Source organism: Salvelinus namaycush, chromosome 1, assembly GCF_016432855.1.
Source record: "Salvelinus namaycush isolate Seneca chromosome 1, SaNama_1.0, whole genome shotgun sequence".
NCBI lineage: Eukaryota > Metazoa > Chordata > Actinopteri > Salmoniformes > Salmonidae > Salvelinus > Salvelinus namaycush.
This window is the reverse complement of record NC_052307.1, coordinates 50,572,666-50,588,060: the sequence shown is the minus strand read 5'-3', so window position 1 is coordinate 50,588,060 and position 15,395 is coordinate 50,572,666. Positions and strand designations below refer to the sequence as shown.

General features: G+C 42.6%; 1 protein-coding gene across 1 annotated transcript in view; it reads left to right on the top strand.

Annotated features, from left to right (window-relative positions):
* The window catches only part of LOC120052037 (sodium- and chloride-dependent glycine transporter 2-like), a 51,794-nt gene that overhangs the window by 34,998 nt on the left and 1,401 nt on the right, over positions 1–15,395 (top strand). Inside the window, exons 11-14 of the mRNA XM_038998904.1 lie at positions 2,779–2,910; positions 3,822–3,921; positions 6,243–6,343; positions 13,755–13,922. Coding sequence (XP_038854832.1) covers positions 2,779–2,910; positions 3,822–3,921; positions 6,243–6,343; positions 13,755–13,922 — 501 coding nt within the window. The remainder of the gene's footprint in view (positions 1–2,778; positions 2,911–3,821; positions 3,922–6,242; positions 6,344–13,754; positions 13,923–15,395) is intronic.

Genomic DNA, 15,395 nt, shown 5'->3' with positions numbered 1-15,395 from the left:
AAACAGTACAAATAAGACTTACACAGATCGATCAAGATGGCGAAAAACAAGTATAGAGACAAAGTGGAGGAGCAATTCAGCGGGTCGGACACAAGGCGTATGTGGCAAAGGCTCCTAACAATCTTGGATTACAAAAAGAAAGCCAGCCACATCACGGTCACCGACGCCACCCTACAAGCCAAGCTAAACACCTTTTTCTCAAGATTCAAGCACAATGACCCGATGACAATAGGCCGCCCCCAGGTGGTGAAGGTAGGCATCATTACCTTTTCGACACTGATCCTCAACCCGGGGGCCCCACAAGGGTGCGTCCTCTGTCCCCTCCTGCATTCTCTGTATACCCATGACTGTGTAGCCTCACACAGTTCCAACTCCATCATCAAGTTCACTGAAGACACGACTGTAGTAGGCCTGATCACCAATAATGACGAGACAACCTACAGGGAGGAGGTAAACAACCTCTCCCTCAACGTTAGCAAAACAAAGGGGCGCATTGTGGACTTAGGAGGAAGCAGGCTGGACACGCCCCCATCCTCATCAACGGGGCCGCCGTGGAGACGGTAAATAACGTCAAATTCCTTGGCGTACACATCTCAGAGACACCGTTGTGAAGAAGACACAACAAGAAATTCAGCCTGTCCCCGAGGGCCCTCACAGTGTTCTACAGGAGCACCATCTGTAGAACACCGTTTTGCAACTGCACATGAGGACAAAGATCGTACTTTTTGGAGAAATGCCCTCTGGTCTGATGAAACAAAAATAGAACTGTTACTTCCAAAGTTGTGGCAAAATGGCTTAAGGACAAGAAAGTCAAGGTATTGGAGTGGCTATCACAAAGCCCTGGCCTCAATCCTGTCAAAAATTTGTGGGCAGAACTGAAAAAGCGTGTGAGAGCAAGGAGGCCTACAAACCTGATTCAGTTACACCAGCTCTGTCAGGAGGAATGGGCCAAAATTCACCCAACTTATTGTGGAAAGCTTGTGGAAGGCTACCTGAAACGTTTGACCCAAGTTAAAAAAAATTATGGCAATGCTACCAAATATTAATTGAGTATACTTCTGACCCACTGGGAATGTGATGAAATAAATAAAAGCATTCTTAAAATAAAATGGTGATCCTGACTGACCTAAGACATGGCATTTTTACTAGGATTAAATGTCAGGAATTGTGATAAACTGAGTTTAAATGTATTTGGCTAAGCTGTATGTAAACTTCCGACTTCAACTGTATATAGTGCTATTTCTATTTCTGTTGTTTTTATTACCATTTTTGTTATTTAATTTCACTAGTCCTGCATGTCGGAGCTCGAAGCCTAAGATTTTCACTGCAATCACACCTGCAACCTCTATACATGTGACTATTAAACAATCTGAATTGTTTTCGTGATGTTGTCAGCCAACCCATCTATGTTGCTAAAGTTGATGCTAAATAATTGTATTGTAATTACACACACACACACAAAATAAATTAACTTACTCCTGCAAATACCACAACCGTCTGTGTTTGCTGAGCTGCATCTCTCGCCCTCTTTCTGACAGTAATTGGCTAGTTAGTGATACTTGTCAGGTGGTGAACAGAGCTCCAGCTGTTGGATTCAGTGTCCAGATAGCTACTGTACTGTAATCAAAACCCTGCTCATAAAATGTGCTAGGTAGCTAATGTTAGCAGCATTGCTAGCTAGACTGGGTAGTCCCAAACATTAGTTAGTTAGGTAGCTTGACGTTATCTGTCAGTGCAGCTTTTGAGTCAACATGTTGAAATGTAAGTTACTCGAATCTGGCTTACTGTGAGGTCAATAACTCTGAATAGCATCGTCTTGGGCTAACAAAGTGTGCTATAGTAGTAGCAAGCTAACAAAGTTTACCTCCAGTTCCCCTTCTCATATTTGCGCTCCCTCAGAGAATGAACGGTCGCCGAAGCGTGCCGAAATATAATTTCTTTGGACAAATCAAAAATTACTTTGGAAAACCACTTTACTCCGCCTCCTAAAGTGCCACTGTACACATAATTGCTGGTTTTAGCAGTACTAAAAAGGCAGGGCAGGCCAGGCCAGGGCTCATGATTGGAGTATTCATTGCGGTGTGTAATGCAGTGTCGCCTAGTTTGTTTTACACAATCCCAGCAGGGCAAAAGACTCGGGGCTGATACAAAATCGTCCGGGGCTCTAGTGACGTCAATGGTGTGTGTGTGTACGTGCGTGTGTGTCAGCGCTTGGCGGTAAGTGGCTGGGGATACTGTATTGATGAGAATTTAGGGGGGGGGGTGCTCATGAGGATGTAGAGAAGCGGTGAAGTGGCAGATAGCTCAGTCCCATTGGGCTCCACTCTCTCTCTTTGCTCGATCTGTGTATTCATCCTTTCTTTTCTCTGCACTTGTCCTCTGGCCTCTTGGCCCGTCTTGTCACTTTCTTCTGCTCCCCTCTTGTCTCATTGGCGTCTCCTTTAAACAGGTATTATTTCTCTATCTCTGCTATCTTTCTCCTCTCTCGGCTCCCTTTGTCCATAGATACTGTATCTGTTGTGTGATTGTAATGACTCTCTCTCCCTCACTGTCATTGACTTCCACTGTTGTCTCGCCTCTCTTCCTTGACTTTCCTCTCTTATCGGCCGGCCCTCTCTCACATTTCTCTTTCCCCTATCTCTCCTCTGCCCTCTCCCTTTTTTCTTTCCTCTCCTGTCCTCCCTCTTGCTGCTGTCTCCCCTCTTTTCTCTTATCTCTCCTCTGTTCCCTCTTTCCTCTCTCTCTCCTCTCTTGCCTCGCTCTTCTCCTTTGTCACAGTTTGCCACCATTGAGACCATAGTGACGTCGGTGTCAGATGAGTTCCCCCAGTACCTGAGAAAGAACAAGCCTCTGTTCACACTCATCTGTTGTGCCTGTTTCTTCTTGCTGGGATTCCCTATGGTCACAGAGGTACAGAGCACCACGCACACAAACAAACACACACACAAACATGCGGGATTTACACACACACACACATACATGCTAGCACACACACAAACGAGCATGCACGTATGCGGGCACACGCACCATAAAATAAAGGTGTATTGATCGCGTATGTCTTCACACCCCAGAGTTAATACTTGGTGGAGGCACCTTTGGCAACAAAGTTTGAATATTGCTGTCCATCAATGATTCCCAACCAAATGTATTGACTTTGAGCAATTCTGAGATTTCTTATATATGTTGCCCTAAGAGTTGGTACAATCGTATTCAAAATGATTCACAGTTGTTATTGCTGCCAAAGCTGATACCACAAAGGGGGTGTGAAGACATACTCAATCAAGCCATGTTTTTATTTTAGCTTTATTAATTGAGAAGATTGTCTATAATTGTGAGAATTATAGAAAATGTGGAGCAGGTTGTGTAGCTAAATAAGTTGGAAAAAACATCTAATTTAATTTTAGGGCAGTAGAAGGTGAAAACTGCAAGGGGTGTGTAGACTTTCATTAGGCACTGTATGTGTAGCCACACACACACAATGTATTTTTATTTTATTTTATTTATTTAACCTTTATTTAACTAAGCAAGAACAAATTCTTATTTACAATGTGGCCTACCAAAAGACCTCCTATGTGGATGGGGCTGGGATTAAAAATAAAAATATAGGACTAAACACACATCGCAACAAGAGTTTACTGATCATGCGTCCCAAATAGCACCCTATTCCCTATATAGTGCACTACTTTTTACCTGGTAAAAATGTAGGGAATAGGGTGCCATTTCGGGATGTAAGCCAGTGATGACTCTGGCTATGCATCACTGGTTTACGTTGTGGGTGTCTGTTTGTGTGTACGATTTTTGCGTCCGTGTGTGTTTAACAGAATGGGATGTACATGCTCCAGTTGGTGGACACATACGCTGCCTCTTACTCCCTGGTAATCATTGCCATCTGTGAGCTGATCGGAATCTCGTACTTCTATGGTGAGTAGTAGAATAAAAGTTACTTTTGACCTTTTGTTTACCTGACTATATTCTCTGATAGCTCCGAAGTTGCTCTTCGGCGCAGATCTAGGATCAGCTTACCCTCCCTAAATCCTAACTGTGGTCCCTGTGTGGCTCAGTCGGTTTAGCATGGCGCTTGCAATGCCAAGTGCTGTGGGTTTGATTCCTGCTGGGGCCACCCATACGAAAAATGTATGCACTCATGCCTAAGTCGCTTTGGATAAAAGCATCTGCTAAATGGCATATACAATTATTAATATTATTATAAACATTACGAAAAAGAATGCAAAACTGCATTCGGATCATTGTCTCGGGGGGGGGGGGGGGGGGGGGGATTCACCCTACTCTTATCTCACTTTATCAACGTCAGAATCAGAAAAGCCTCATAGCCATTCAACATTGTCTTGGCTAAACAACATAAACACAGAAAGCACAAGTACAGTATGAAACAGGACTTCTAGTGTGTGGTGCTTAGGTTGTTAAACCATGGTGGCAGTTTTCAAATCAAATGAGGGAGGTGTTAAACAATTCCAAGTTTTAATGTGTTTACCTGCAAATGAACACATCTCTATTCTCACAGACCTGTTAGCTGTTTTTTTGGTTACGTGGTCTATGAGAAAACAAGATAATGAGTAGGTCTTGATCTGGGTTTTTTGTGTTGAAAATGTACAGTGTTTTTAGCAACAATCCATTTCACATATAAAAGAAGACTTTAAAAAAAGACAGGTTTTGTCTGTGTAAATGGGCTATAAGAGGCTACAGACCAGGTACCTAGGTTGCCCTTAAGCACAGATCTAGGTTCAGCTTAATCCTTAAATCCTCGTCCTAACTGTTATGATTAAAAACACCAAACAGACCTTAGATCAGTGTCTAGGGGCAACTTTATCCCTCTCCGACAGGGGGCTTGAGCACTTCTCATTCTGACCACTAGATGTCGGTGTTACCATTCTAATGGACCAATGATCAGGTCAATTGGTAAACTCTGATTTACCACCCCAAAATATCCCTGTACAACATCTATTTGCGCCTCTACCTGATGGAAACTACAAGTGTAATGCTCAATGCAATGGCACTTACAAATGTAGATCCTTCAAACACCCCCAAACAGGGAAACAGATCCCAATCAAAGGTGTTATCACATGCTCCACTAAGGCAGTTATTTATCTTATAACTTGTCCCTGTGGTTAAACTTATGTGGGTGAAGCAAAGTGTGAATTAAAAGTACGAATCTCAGAGCATCGTAGCACCATTAGGTGCAAAAACACGACTTACCCAGTTGCGGCCCACTTTTTGGAAGAAAACCACTCGATTTCATCTCTACGTTATATCGGCATCGAACATGTCACCCTCCCTAGGAGAGGGGGTGACCTCAACAATTTATTGTTAAAATGAGAGGCTGCCTGGATCTTTAATTTAAAGACCCTTTCTCGCTTCGGTCTCAACGTAGACTTTGATCCGAAGCCATTTTTGTGATTATTGTGGTTTTGTTTGTAGGCCTACGTAGCCAAATTGTATCTATTATTGTATGCTATCCGTTCATGTTTTTGTATGTTCTTCTCATATCTGAGAATGAACCATTGATAACAGGCCACACCCGGCCATGATTACAGACACCTGTGTGTGTTCTTTGACACTTTATAAACTAGTGACCCGCAGTGTTTGTCATTATACCCTGATGAAGACAGCTTGTCTGTCGAAACGTTGGTTATTAGGTTATTCAATTATTGCATCTGAGCTCCTAGAGTGTGCGGCTCTCCTTTTCTCTTTCAAGTGTTCTACTCCGCTAGCCAGCAGCTCGCCTAAACAGGCGTTTCTTTCGCTTCCAGGTCTGAAGTAAACCTGTGAGTATATGGAACATACTGTTCTCCAAATCGTCACAGCATCAGCAGAGGTGGTTCCAGTGAAATTATTGTGTGGCTTGTGACTCATCTCTTGCTAAATGTGTCGGTCAATACACTGACAACAATTGTGACAATTGTCAAGCCACATTGTTTTGAAGGATAATAAATGTCCTGGGTTCTCCCTGGGAATAGATGTGCCTTGTAGGGGGCCAGTGTGGAGCTCTCTTGTCTGGAGCTCTGGGTGAATCTGGTTCACTCTCTGTGTGCGTCCCAAATGGTACCCTATTCCCTACATAGTGCATTACTTTTGACCAGAGGCGTATACAGATAGGGAGCCATTTTGGATGGAGGTTTTGTGCGTCAGAGTGTCTCTACTCCCCTCACCTGAGCAGTCGATTTGACTGACTCTCCCTCTTTTCCCTCCTCCTCCTCTTTCTGTCTTTATTCCCCTCTTCCTAGGCCTGCAGAGGTTCTGCGAGGACATTGAAATGATGATTGGCTTCCAACCAAACCGCTTCTGGAGAATCTGCTGGGCCTTTGTGACTCCTACCATTCTGACTGTACGTGTGTGTCCGAACTATACAGAATGGGGTTTAGATATTCACAGTTGCGCTAGCAGCACGCACGCACGCACACTCACTCACTCACTCACTCACTCACTCACTCACTCACTCACATATACAGAGACACAGATGCATGCGCACACACACACACACACACACACACACACACACACACACACACACACACACACACACACACACACACACACACACACACACACACACACATAATGTGTTTCCCCTTTCACTGCAGCCTTTTCAAATTTAGGGGCCAACATCGATTTGCAGCAGCGAGTGTTTACCAAGAAAGGGAAGAAAGCAAAAATAGTTTTCCCCGACTTAAACGGAAATTGTTTTCCTCACTTTTCACCGTTATAACTAGTTGAGATGTGTGTTCAGAGGCTTCAGTACAGAACAGGCTGATCATGTATGCATGTTGGAAAAGAGCTCAACTCTTCCACTGAGGGCAGGACAGGATTTGACAGGGAAGAAATAAACAATAACACAACACATTTAAGTAAGCAGTTAAATCATTGAGGTACAGTATATGTGTAATAATGCGATTGTGTTAGTTGCTGGTCTACTATGGTATTTATCCAAACATGAGGTCTACTTACACAGTGTTGGGATGGGATCACAGCAGAGATTGAATGAGGCCCCAAAAAAACTGGGAGACAGAGTTTTTCCTTTTCCGGTGACCTAACCAGGTAAAACTCCTGACCCTATAGGGTAAGACAGTGATGAATCACTGTTAAGGTTTTATATGGGTTATGATGGGTCCAGTTTTTCTAATCAGATCACATAGTTTTAAAATATCCTGTCAAAACTCCTGGCCCTGAGGAGGATTAAAACCCAGTCAAACTGCAGGAAACTTGTACTTGTTCATATGAATTATTTTTAGACTAGAATAAACGATGGGGTTTCCTCTACACAGAGACAGCTGATGGACAATAGAACTCACCAGGCTGAGCTTGCTTGATGCTTGTTTGCATCATGTAGGCCTATGCAACTGTAGGCCTAATTAAACATTTACTCACAGCCTGTGTCATCACTATTGTGTTAATTAATTAATTCTAGTTAATAATGTTATTTTGAAAAGGTCTAGGCACCCTAGCGAGCCCGTTGGAATATAAACCAAAATTGATCACATTCACATTTTCTCCTGACACAAAAATGTACTATAACATAACATTACCAATTTGTTTACCCTGACCAGATGGACAAGGCGTATAGGCTGTATGCACTTGCTTTTTTATTAGCCTACTTAAAAATGGTCTAGTTTTTCATTCCATACAGCATGTCAGATCACAAATGTTTAGGTGTAGCTTAGGCTATATGTAAAGAGCTTTTGCTCGTGTCTATCGGGAGTTAAGATGTGTTGTCACATTTGCTAAATAAATACCAGAGGAAAGTGGAAAGCACACTTGAGCGCGAGTTCTCACTTTTAATGAATAATGCGATGGAAGCTCATTCAGAATTGATTTTGACATCCTAGAGAAGACAGTAGAAACTTCCATATGCTCAGAAAATAAAGCATCGTAATGTGCAATTACCTCTGCAAACTCCCTGTAGTTGCCCTTTTTACCGGAACTTTCCCTCTCATCGTGCCCCTAAGTAAAAGCCAACTCTTGCATGCCCAAAAATGCAGTACTGTCGATAAGCTGCTTGAGAACATCCCTGTTTCTTCTTACCTTCTCGTTGTGTTGCGCAGTTTGACTATGCAGACCTTTGCCCATTACATGATTGGTGCAGCTTTTCCCCAGGAGCTTGAATCTGATGTGTCGACACAAAATTCACTACATTGTCGTTAGCAATTCCAGCAGAGAAAACTGCACTCGGGTAGCTAGCTAGCTACTTGCCATTGAAGTTAGCGAGGCAAATTTAAATAGATGACTCTTATGCGACACAAAAATAAAGATCTAACACCAAGGAAACAATATATAATATACCGCCTCCATCTCCTGTAGTTTGAAGAAACTACTTTGAATTGAATAATATCTAGGAATGTGCATCCTTGCCTTTTAAGACGATTCGATACGTGTCTAAATGCACGAACGATACCTTTTAGTTTGAAGAGATTGAATGAATCAATGCGATTGATTGTTTGGGCACAGACCTGGATAGTATGACAGAACTCTGCAGGCTATCTCTGCAGTAGATTGCAACTCCGCCCCCTTTGGCAGTTCTATCTTGTCAGAAGATGTTTTAGGGATGGAAATTTCTGGATTTTTGGTGGCCTTCCTAATCCATGAATCAGACATGGTTAGGACATCAGGGTTGGCGGAGTGTGCTAAAGCAGTGAATAAAAAAAACTTAGGGAGGAGGCTTCTAATGTTAACATGCATGAAACCAAGGCTTTTACGGTTACAGAAGTCAACAAATGAAAGCGCCTGGGGAATAGGAGTGGTGCTGGGGGCTGCAGGACCTGGGTTAACCTCTACATCACCAGAGGAACAGAGGAGGAGTAGGATAAGGGTATGCCTAAAGGCTATAAGAACTGGTTGTCTAGTGTGTTCAGAATATAGAGTAAAAGGAGCAGATTTCTGGGTGCGGAAGAATATATTCAAGGCATAATGTACAGACAATGGTTTGGTAGGATGTGAGTACAGTGGAGGTAAACCTAGGCATTGAGTGACGATGAGAGAGGTTTTGTCTCTAGAGGCACCAGTTAAGCCAGGTGAGGTCACTGCATGTGTGGGGGGGGGAACAAAAGGGCTATCTAAGGCATATTGGGCAGAGCTGGGGGCTCTACAGTGAAATAAGACAATCACTAACCAAAACAGCAATAGACAAGGCATATTGACATTAGGGAGAGGCATGTGTAGCCAAGTGATCATAGGGTCCAATGAGTAGCACTAGATGAGTCAGGGAGCCAATTCAGTAGTCGCTACTACGCTAGCTGGAGACATGGCTATTCAGACAGCTAGTGGGCCGGGGCTAGCAGATGGGCCTCCGGCGACGTCGCAACGGAAGAGCCTGTTGAAACCACCTCGGACGGTTACGTCGACAGACCAGTCGTGATGGATTGGCGGGGCTCCGTGTCGGTAGTAAAGGGTCCAGGCCAATTGGCAAAAGAGTTATTGTAGCCCAAGAACTGGCTGGTGGACGTCTTTGGCTAGCCACTGCAGGCTAACTGGTGCTTGCTTCTTGACAGAGACGTTAGCCTGGAGTGGCCACTCGGATAGCAGCCAGCTAGCTGTGATGATCCGGTGTAAAGGTTCAGTGCTTGTGGTAGGAATCCAGAGATGTGGTAGAGAAAAAGCAGTCCGATATGCTCTGGGTTGATATCGCGCTGTGCAGACTGGCAGGAATTGACCAGGCTGAGGCTGGCTGATGTTCGAGTTAACGGTGAGGACCGCTAGCAGTAGCTAACTGACTACTAGCTTGTAGCTAGTTAGCTGGATAGCTCCTGATGGGGGTTCCAGTTCTAAAGTATAAAAATAACAGATTCGTACCACATTGGGTGAAGCGGGTTGCAGTAGAGTATATTCAGTCCATAGGTGGAAAGTGAGATTAAAATATATACGAAATATATACGAAGAAAACGATATATACACGGGACAGGACGGGACAAGACAAAACACACGTCCGACTGCTATGCCATCTTGGAATAATATGAATCTTGGTTTCATCAGACCAGAGAATCTTGTTTCTCATGGTCTGAGAGGCCTTTAGATGCCTTTTGGCAAACTCCAAGTGGGCTGTCATGTGCCTTTTACTGAGGAGTGGCTTCCTTTCTGGCCACTCTACCATAAAGGCCTTATTGGTGGAGTGCTGCAGTGATGGTTGTCCTTCTGGAAGGTTCTCCCATCTCCACAGAGGAACTCTGGAGCTCTGTCAGAGTGACCATCAGGTTCTAGGTCAGCTACCTGACCAATGCCCTTCTCCCCCTATTGCTCCGTTTGCCGTGTCGGCCAGCTCTAGGAAGAGTCTGGGTGGTTCCAAACTTCTTCCATTTAAGATTGATGGAGGCCACTGTGTTCTTGGGGACTGTCATTGCTGCAGACATTTTTTGGTGGTCAATGGAAACAGGATGCACGTGAACTCAATTTCGAGTCTCATAGCAAAGGTTCTGAATACTTACAGTGGCAAGAAAAAGTATGTGAACCATTTGGAATTACCTGGATTTCTGCATAAATTGGTCATCAAATTTCATCTGATCTTCATCTAAGTCACAAAAGAAGACAAACATAGTGTGCTTAAACAAATAACACACACATTATTGTATTTTTCTTGTCTATATTGAATTCATAATTTATACATTCACAGTGTAGGTTGGAAAAAGTTTGTGAATCCCTAGGCTAATGACTTCTCCAAAAACTAATTGGAGTCAGCTAACCTGGAGTCCAATCAATGAGATGAGATTGGAGATGTTGGTTAGAGCTGCCTTGCCCTATAAAAAACACTCACAAAATGTGAGTTTGCTATTCACAAGAAGCATTGCCTGACGTGAACCATGCCTCAAACAAAAATGATCTCAGGCGACCTAAGATTAAGAATTGTTGACTTGCATAAAGCAGGAAAGGGTTACAAAAGTATCTCTAAAAGCCTTGATGTTCATTAGTCCACGGTAAAACAAATTGTCTATTAAATGGAGAAAGTTCAGCACTTTTGCTACTCTCCCTAGGAGTGGCCATCCTGCAAAGATGACTACAAGAGCACACCGCAGAATGCTCAATGAGGTTAAGAAGAATCAGTGTGAGCTAAAGAATGTCAGCTAAAGAATTTCAGAAATCTCTGGAACATGGCAACATCTCTGTTGACAAGTCTACGATACGTAAAACACTAAACAAAAATGTTGTTCATGGGAGGACACCACGGAAGAAGCCCCTGCTGTCCAAAAAAAACATTGCTGCACGTCTGAAGTTTGCAAAAGTGCACCTGGATGTTCCACAGCGCTACTGGCAAAGTATTCGGTGGACAAATGAAACTACAGTTGAGTTGTTTGGAAGGAACACACAACACTATGTGTGGAGATAAAAAGGCACACCACACCAACATCAAAACTATGGTGGAGGGAGCATCATGGTTTGGGGCTACTTTGATGCCTCAGGGCCTGGATAGCTCGCTATCATCGACGGAAAAATAAATTCCCAAGTTTATCAAGACATTTTGCAGGAGAATGTATGGCTATCTGTCCGCCAATTGAAGCTCAACAGAAGTTGGGTGATGCAACACACAACTGTGACCCAAAACACAGAAGTAAATCAACAACCAAATGGCTTCAACAGAAGAAAATACACCTTCTGGAGTGGCTCTGTCAGAGTCCTGACCTCAACCCGATTGAGATGCTGTGGCATGACCTCAAGAGAGCAGTTCACACCAGACATCCCAATAATATTGCTGGACTGAAACAGTTTTGTGAAGAGGAATGGTCCAAAATTCCTCCTGACCATTGTGCAGGTCTGATCCGCAACTACAGAAAACATTTGGTTGCTGCCAAAGGAGGGTCAACCAGTTATTGAATCCAAGGGTTCACATACTTTTCCCACCCTGCTCTGTGAATATTTACACAGTGTGTTCAATAAAGACATAAAAACGTATAATTGTTTGTGTGTTATTAGTTTAAGCAGACTGTGTTTGTCTATTGTTGTGACCTAGATGAAGATCAGATCAAATTGTATGACCAATTTATGCAGAAATCCAGGTATTTCCAAAGGGTTCACAAACTCTTTCTTGCCACTGTATGTAAATAAGGTATTTCTGTTTTTTATGTTTAATACATTTGGAAAAATGTTTTCGCTTTGTCATTATGGGTATTGTGTGTAGATTTTTGAGGAAAAAAATGAATTTAATCTATTCTAGAATAATGCTGTAATGTAACAAAATGTGGACAAAGTCTAGGGGTCTGAACACTTGTTGAATGCACAGTATATTCATTGGCTATGTCATAGCACATTTTAAAGATAAATATTGATTCGATATTAGCTAAAACTCTTTTAATCTGGTAAAATGACAAGAAGGTGATGGTGATTTCAGATCAAAAGTGGTCTGAAAAGTGGGGTGGTAGATGCCCACTAGTCTCCCTTATGGCTCAGCTCAGGTGACTACATATACAGTACTGTACCATAGACATAGTTTTGTATTTCACCCCCGTCACAAAATCAATTTATTTAGACCATTTGGACGTGCTCCTCCTCCCACTTTGACCATGCAGTCCTGCTCACAAAAAAAGTGATTCCTGTCCTCAATTCCTGTCCTCAGAAAAAAATGAAAAACTGGTTGTTTAAAGCAAAACTAACAAACACATTTCTGATGGTGAACCTGAACAATCAAAATAAAATCTAATGTAAGCCCCGATCGGCAGGTAGGCTTTAGCCAGATGAGTTAAGCTACTTTTATTCCGGTAAAACTACATTTTCAAGCGCTGTCAAATTACATTGGTTTTCACTCAACTTATGCTGAAGATCAGAAATAGGCCTCCTACCTCTCGTTGGTTAACATGCTGAACAGTGTGCAGTTTGACTTGACTAGAGGTTGTTCGGCATGATTAATTACTGTCTACATGCTTAGTTCGACACTGAAAGAGAGGACAGTTGTCACAAAAGATGAGGTATTTTTTCGGAAGGTAGGAAGAAAATAATATGAGCAAGCTATTTTTGTGAACCAACGTTTGAATCGATTTTCTGACCCATGCATGCTACATTTTGATCGGTTTGGGTTCCTGTGTACCACTCATATCTTAAACATTTGAAATGGGGCCGATGCATATTGGTGAATCGCTTAGTCAGCCATGACACAAGTCAGTATTCAACGTCCATCCATGTCTGAGGACGTCGGGAGATGACGTGGAAACCGGTCACTAAGGGCAACAGTTAGGTTTCGGTTTTGCTAGGGTGTTGCGGATAGGCAGAAGCATCTGCCTCGAATTCCGAAGGTTGCAAGTTCGAAATCAGTGAAATTAAGTTGTTTTGGGGATTTTTGTTTTAAGCCTATCCCAGAGTTAATGCCTAACCTTAAGATTTTGGAGTTAATGGCTAAACTTAACCTTAAACACTTTGAAATTTGAAGTTTGCAACAACTTCGAATTTTGTCGTTTGAGAAACATGGATGAACGTTAAATTCTGACGTGAGACTGTAAGAGGTAGTGGAATCGCTACATCCCTAATAATATCCTAAAAATGCTCCTCCTCCTTCTTCTTTCTCCTCTTCTCCCCTTTCCTTCCTTCGCCGCTTACCCTCATCATCTTACCCTCCTGATCCTCTCTATTTTTATCTCTTAATCCTCTTCCGGGTTTTGATCATCCTCTTTCTTCCACCTCCTCCTTCCCTTCCTCGTCTCCCCCTCATCTCACCCATTCTCTCTCTTCTGTCCTCCTCCTCCACCTCATCTCCCCTCCTCTCCTCCTTGATTATATTCTCTCTCCTAATCCTCCTCTCTTCTCCCTTTTCTCCTCTCTCCCTGCAGGGTATCCTGGGGCTGAGTCTGTACCAGTGGAAGGTGATGACCTATGAGGACTACACCTACCCCACCTGGTCCATGGTGATGGGCTGGCTGATGGTGGTGTGTTCTGTCATCTGGATCCCAATCATGTTTGTCATCAAAATGCACTTGGCCCCAGGCAGCTTTAGGGAGGTATGTATGGGACACAATACCACACACACATGTTTGTATGTCCCATAAATACATTTCAGATCTTTTCAGATCTGCTCCTTTTTCTTTATTCTTCTGGATAGTCACCCATTGAAATGTCCTGGGGTAAGGAATGTTTTTTGGACTGTAAATATCTTATGTGTTTTTAGCACATGTAAGCAACATTTACATTTGTCTGTAGCATACAGAAGTTATTTTTTTGGTATTTAATACATGTCCCGGTTTGATATTGCCTGTGCTGTTGACAGTGCGTAACTCTGAGGGTCATATCTTTGAGGTTCTATTGTAGTATTGTCGTATATAGAAATAATCCAAACAATAACAAACAATCCACATAATTGTGACTATGAACTTTCTGTCACCGTAAGTTACTGGAACACAGTATGCATGAATTTTTTAAATTTAAACAGGCAAGTCAGTTAAGAAAAAATTCTTATTTACAATGACGGCCTAGGAACAGTGGGTTAATTGCCTTGTTCAGGGGCAGAACAACAGATTTTTACCTTGTCAGCTCGGGGATTCGATCTAGCAACCTTTCGCTTACTGGCCCAACACTCTAACCACTAGGCTACCTGCCTATGTGAGCATGACTGTTGGAAGCATAAGCTAAGCACTGAGCTCCCTAGTTACAGTGCATTCGGAAAATAAACAGACCCATTCCGTTTTTCCACATTTTGTTAAGTTACAGCCTTATTTTAAAATGGTTTAAATTAAAACAAATCTCATCAATCTACACACAATACACATAATGACAAAGCAAAAATTCAAAGCAAATTTATAAAAAAAAAAATAACAAACAGAAATACTTTATTTACATAAGTATTCAGACCCTTTGCTATGAGACTCGAAAATTGAGCTCAGGTGCATCCTGTTTCCATTGATCATCCTTGAGATGTTTCTCAACTTGATTTGGAGTCCACCTGTGGTAAATTCAATTGATTGGACATGATTTGGAAAGGTACGCACCTGTCTATGTAAGGTGTGTGCCTAGTTAAATAATGGTTAAATAAATAAATAACAAAATAATATATATAGACACTCTTCAGTAAAAGGCACACGACAGCCCGTTTGGTGTTTGCCAAATGGCACCTAAAGGAGTCTCAGACCATGAAAAACAAGATTCTCTGGTCTGATGAAACCAAGATTGAACTCTTTGGCCTGAATGCCAAGCGTCACATCTGGAGGAAACCTGGCACCATTGCTATGGTGAAGCATGGTGGTGGCAGCATCATGCTGTGGGGATGTTTTTCTGTGGCAGGTACTGGGTGACTAGTCAGGATTGAGGGAAAGATGAAAGGAGAAAAGTACAGAGAGATCCTTGATGAAAACCTGCTCCAGAGCGCTCAGGACCTTTGACTGGGGCGAAGGTTCATCTTCCAATGGGGAAGGGTGGATACCTAGTCAGTTGTACAACTGAATGCATTCAACTGAAATGCATTCAACCCCTCTGAATCA